Genomic DNA, 6,000 nt, shown 5'->3' with positions numbered 1-6,000 from the left:
GCTCTCTGCTCAGCAGGGAACCTGCTTCCCCCCTCTCTCTGCCTGCCTCTCTGCCTACTTGTGATCTCTCTCTCTGTGTCAATAAAATAAATAAAATCTTAAAAAGAAATAGTTCTATGAAGTACTTTTAAACTTGGAATTCTCTTCCGTTTGCGGATATGGTTACTATTATTACTAACTTTCTTCTAACTGCTAGTGGCAATTCAAGAAAAACAAACTGGGTTTTTTATAATAGCTCTAAAGCCATTCCATACAGGCTATTTTAACTCCCAAAGTCTAGGAAGTGACTTAGTTTGAGACAGGGATGTCTTAATTTTCCAGGATTTAAATAGAAGCAACTGAAATAACTGGCTGAAAGATAACATCTGCTGTTAAGCTTATATTTTCCCCACAATCAGAAAATGGGTTTTATTTCTAATCAAAAAAATAATAAAGTTGACTCTGACAAGAGGAGTTTTAAAACTAAGGATCCAACAACAAATGAATCTTTTCCCAAGCACATACCAGATTTTCCTTTGGAAGTAAGGGCATTTCCCCCTAAAATTTAGGAAAGAAATTAAAATTTATATATTATAATTCCTAAACAGTTATACTAGTAATTTAGTTTTTACACTCATAGTTGTAGAATAGTTCCACATTTATTATCACCAAGCCTTTTAACTTTAACCCAGCTCCAGCAGTGAAGAGGTTTTCTTCTCCATTTCAGTACTTGTCTCACATCTCTGAACGACATTCAACAGCAGTGATGGATGTGATTTACTGATAAATTGGTTACTAATGAAGATGAGTTTTTACACTATTTCCTTTATAATTAGCTAGTTCACAGACCGAACAAAACAAAAAGAACAAAAGTGACACCCTTTAACACCTAATAGAACACTTCCCTTCCATTTACCTGAAAATATAAAAATATAAATGACCATGTATGGAGCTGCACCATTAAATTTACTTTAGTGGTTTTGTTTTTTTTTACTGAGAGTTTTACTTATTTTGAAAAAATTAGAAAATTGTCATTTTGAAATCAGAACCACTAACACACTGGACACAACAAACTAAAAAAACCAAATGGCTAAAAATAATTCCCTTATAAAAGTACAAGTATAATTTACAATATCACGTATTTCAGAAAAATAAACCAAACCACTCAATGTCTCTTTCCTTCTAGATGACTATTTTCTCCCCAGAAAGAAGAAAAAGCAACTAATGAAATTAAAAAATCAGACACAGCTGTTATTCACCCTCACAACATCTAAATAAGTGACCCACACAGCACAAAACTTTCTCATTCACAATCATATACAGTTAAATTATTTTTTCCTCAATCACATAATAGTCTTCTTAAATCAATGTCCTTTTAGAAAATTACTGTATTAGTTAAGCCTATTCATCCTTGCTATGAAGTTAATTTCACTTATATAGGCCACATAAGTTTAACTGGCACACTTAATAAGCCAAAATAAGTCATTCTTCTTTTTAAAAATTATGGAACCATCTGTTTTCAAAGAAGAATCCTAGATACTTAATTCATTAAAGCAATTTTCTACCATCAGCTATTAAGCTTTTTAAATGATCCCTAAGTGTTCACCCAAAGATTATCAATGCTAAGTGAACTGTAAACTTGTTTTGAAGATTTGTGTCCATTTTATAGTATGATACAATTTGTACTGAAGAGTTTTTAAAAAAGATAACCTACATACATATAGTTAATTTGCCTCAAAGAACTTCTTAGAAATACAGTATAAACATTTAAGAACCACAACAGAGTCTACTGTGGTTCCAACTTCAACAAAGATTTTCTTGAAACCCAGTACAAAGGCTACTGGCTCAAGACCATATTCCAAAGTGACATCAGCACAAGATTTGATTGTGAGACTACCTCTTAAAAAAAAGAGCACACTTGGTTATACATGGCTTTTAACCTTGAGCTACAGTTATGCTACAAATCCCCCCACCCTCCCAAGCTAAGTGAAGTCAGTCATGTGGAGATGTGCACATTCTCTGGGGACTGTTTAGAGTCCTTGGTTTTCCAGCTCTGATGGAGATCTCGAAGGCGTTCAGAAGTCCGTGTGCTTACATTCAGGGCAGGATGAACTTTACAAATTCCACTTTCCTCCATTAGTGACAGGCCACAGATCCCAAAGTATGCATGCAAAGCATCTGAAAATGAGGTATTTTTTTTTTTTATCATAATACACATTCTTATTTGTACATGCTGCAAAGTACCAAGCTACATATCTATTCACCACATTAAAATTAAATTTAGAAAAATGTTAAATACAGGTTTTGAAACACGTGCTTTCTCAAAGTCTCAAAACACCAATTAAAAACAACAACAACAACAACAGGTGATCAAAATCAGATATTTTATCCAGGCAAATATCATTAACAAAGGAAAACAGTTCTCAAATGAAAAGGTGACATTCTCAACATCCTCTGTGATTAAAAAACAAAGTAGAGTAGCAGTAATACAAGACTTCTCACTTAGGGTGTTTCCCCTTTGCTTACTACACAATACAGAAACAAGAGGCTTTAGCTCTGTATCTTAAAAGGAAAAATTTTCCTGAAAAATGAAAATAAACCTCTGACTCTAAGTAACAATACTCCTTCCCACTAAATTTTACCTCTGACATTTCCATGACCAATACTACCTCACTTACCTCACTACTGTATTCGGTGAAAGATGCCTAAACAGAATAATCTGTTATGGAATGCTGTACCAAATTTAGTTTTCCTATTTAGGGGAATGTCAGTCATCCAAAAAATGTCTGACCTGACAGTAAAAACAAACTCACATTCTCTGTGGTTATAAATACCATAACCTTTCTTCTATACTGGCCTCACTACTGTTCCCCATCTTTCAGGGGGCAGTGACTCTCTTCCACTCAAGTGGCCACAAGAATCACATGGCTGCTGCCTGCTGGACAGCCCTATATAGACTCTGAAGAGCTCAGAGCTCTGCCATTATGGGTATACTACAAAAAAATATATTTTGTAGCCATCAAGCATTTTTTTTGTGTGTGTGCTGGCCATCATTTATGACCTCAAGAGCTACTGAAGTTCAGAACACATTACTGACTTAAACTTTGTCAGGAAAATTAGAAAGTTTTACTTACATGACCATCATCTACTTTTCAAAACAGAGGGACAGACAGTTGTGCTTAGTGAAGATTATTTCTGACAAATTTAGCTCACTAGTGGAGGCCCATGTCAATCCTCCTTCATGGCCTCTCAAGAGCATGCTTAGGTTTCCTCTGGCTTACTTTTCTCTCATTTTCAGGCCACAAAAAATAAATCTGATTTCCCCTGTACTATGAAATTTTCCTTGTAGTTATTCTAAAATTACAGAAGGTACAAAGCAAAGTATTTTATTGACTAGAAATGAGGATACTTTTCTAGGAAAAAATGCAACTAAAAGAGAAATCAAATCCATCCAGGATAACATAAATAGGATCTTCTACTTTCCACATAATGTAAAAATAAAGCATTTTTTTCCTCAAAAAGCTTTTTGTAAAAGCCAATGAACCAGACTTAATTGTTTCAAAGCCCAAAGCTTTTTTTTTAAGCTTCCTTATCTGTAGGTGTATTCAAACATATCAAATGCTGAAATATATAGTTTCTTCATAATAGAAGTGCATTATTTTCCTAAGTTTCTTCTGTAAATACATAAGAATTACTTTGTGTCAAATCTGCTACTAAACTAACCAGAACCAAGAATACGCTAATTTTAGAAACTCTTAAAAAATGATTTCCCCAAAGGTCCTATTAAAAAGGCCTTTCCACATACATTCAACTTATGACTTTCTATGCTTTGCAGTTTACAGGTTCTGAAGACATTTTACTATATCTGTAAAAAGCATTACATCCAAGTACTTACATATATGTTAAAGTTAGCAACTAAGTGCCAGAAAAAACCTTCAAGAATTAAAAAAAAAAAAAATTTATTCTGGGGCGCCTGGGTGGCTCAGTCAGTTAAGCATCTGAGTCTTGATTTTTGGCTCAGGTCATAAGTCTAGGGGGTCGTGAGATCGAGCCCCTCGTGGTCCCTGCACTCAGCACGGAGTCTGCTTGAAGATTCTTTCCCTCTCCCCCCACTCACACTTGCTAAGATAAAGAAATCTTAAAAAATATCTATTGTAAATACTGAAAATGTATTTCAGTATGTTTATACCAGACAAGTTTTCCAAGATATTGTAATTTCCCTATTCCCATCTGTTAAAATAGTACAGTATTTGTTAAAATAGTACAAGCGCTGATGAAAAACAATGTCATCAAGACAATTCTCAGTTTTCTTAAGGTACTGCTCTAACATTTTTCTAGCTGTGGTAACACACAGTAAAATTTAAAAATTTTATTTTGCTTTAGAAATTAGAACATAACAAACAAACAAAAAAAACCTAGAAAGAACTCCCATAACTCAACAGGAAAAAAGAAACCCAAGTAACCCAAAGAAGATATACAAAAGGCCAACCAGTCCATGATGAGATGCCGGACATCAATAACTATGAGGGAAATGCAAATTAAAACCACAGGGAAAGGGCATCTCTGGGTGGCTCACTGGATTAAGCCACTGCCTTTGGCTCAGGTCATGATCTTGGGGTCCTGGAATCAAGCCCTGCATCGGGCTCTCTCTGCTCACTGGGGAGCCTGCTTCCCCCTCTGCCTGCCTCTCTGCCTACTTGTGATCTCTCTGTCAAATAAATAAATAAAATCTTAAAAAAAAAAAAAAACCCACAGGGAGATACTACGTCACTCTGGCTAGAATGGCCATCTTCAAAAGGACAAGCGATAACAAATGCTAGCATGTATGTGGAGAAAGGAAACCCTCACGCACTGTTGGCGGGAATGTAAACTGGCAGAGCCCCTACGGAAAAATGCCTGGAGAAGCCTCAAAAATTAAAAACAGAACTAACTACCATATGATCCAGTAATGTACCCAAAGGAAATGAAAACACTAACTTGGTATCGATACCCCCATGTTCATAGCGGAATTATGTACAATAGCCAAGATACAGAAACAACCTGAGTGTCTGACTAATGCACAGATAAAGAATTTGTGGTAGATACATCCACAATGGAACATGATTTGGCCATAAAAATGAGGAAATCCAACTATTTGCAACAACATGGATGGACCTTGAAGTTGTGATGCTAAGTGAAGTAAGTCAGGCAAAGACAAATACTGTGTGATCTCACCTACATGTGGAATCTAAAAACCAAAACCAAAAAACCAAACTCATAGAAAAAAAGAGCCTGGACTTGTGCTTAGCAGGGGGTGAGGTTCGGGGGAGGGGGAACTGGAGGAAGGGGGTTAAAAGGAACAAACTTCCACTAATAAGTAAGTACTGGAGGTGTAATATCCAACGTGAGACACCGCTCACCCTGCTGTACGATATACAGGAAACATGTTAGGACAGTTAATCCTAAGACTTATCACAAAAATAAACTGTTTGCCTTTTACTACTGCCTTCTTTCCTTCAGTATAGCTGTGAGGAGACAGTTGCGAGCTGAGCCTACTCTGGTAGTCATTTCACAACAGATGTACATCAAACCATCATGCTGTGTGCTTTTACCTTACATGGTGATGTATGTCAAGGATTCCTTAATAAAACTGGAGAAAACATTCTTTGGCTTTAGAAATGAAAAGCACTGAAGAGAAAATCCATTTATAGTATAATATAATATTTATCAGAAAAAATCCATTTATAAGTGGATAGGCACAATTCAAACCTGTGTGGTTCAAGGATCAACCATACTTATTAAATCTAAGAATCTTTTGTTCTTTACTTCTCTGGAATTCCTGAGTTTGGAAAACAATGAATATCACATTGTCTGAACCTATCTGGCTCCTGAGTTTTAGACAGTGATTAAGAGTTCAGATTGGCAAAGTATCCTTCTAAAAAAACAACAACCCAAATCTGCTGAAATTCAGAGAACAAGGGTATGGACAGTGACAGACAGCTACCTTCAGAATTAGAGAAATTTATTTAATGGCTTCTGAAC

At 35.7% G+C, this 6,000-nt stretch overlaps 1 protein-coding gene across 3 annotated transcripts in view; it reads right to left on the bottom strand.

Moving 5' to 3' along the window:
* Window positions 1-619: 619 nt before the first annotated feature.
* The window catches only part of PGGT1B (protein geranylgeranyltransferase type I subunit beta), a 52,649-nt gene continuing 47,268 nt past the window's right edge, over window positions 620-6,000 (bottom strand). For all 3 annotated transcript variants that reach the window (XM_045069278.1, XM_013059718.2, XM_004759059.3), the window contains one exon: window positions 620-2,157. In XM_045069278.1, the coding sequence (XP_044925213.1) occupies window positions 1,976-2,157 (182 nt within the window). In that variant the 3' untranslated portion in view covers window positions 620-1,975. The remainder of the gene's footprint in view (window positions 2,158-6,000) is intronic.

The sequence above is a fragment of the Mustela putorius genome, unplaced genomic scaffold (assembly GCF_011764305.1).
Source record: "Mustela putorius furo isolate JIRA1106 unplaced genomic scaffold, ASM1176430v1.1 tig00003923_pilon_pilon_pilon, whole genome shotgun sequence".
Classification (NCBI taxonomy): domain Eukaryota; kingdom Metazoa; phylum Chordata; class Mammalia; order Carnivora; family Mustelidae; genus Mustela; species Mustela putorius.
Note: the sequence above shows the minus strand (reverse complement) of the source record. Positions and strands in the feature narration are given on the sequence as shown.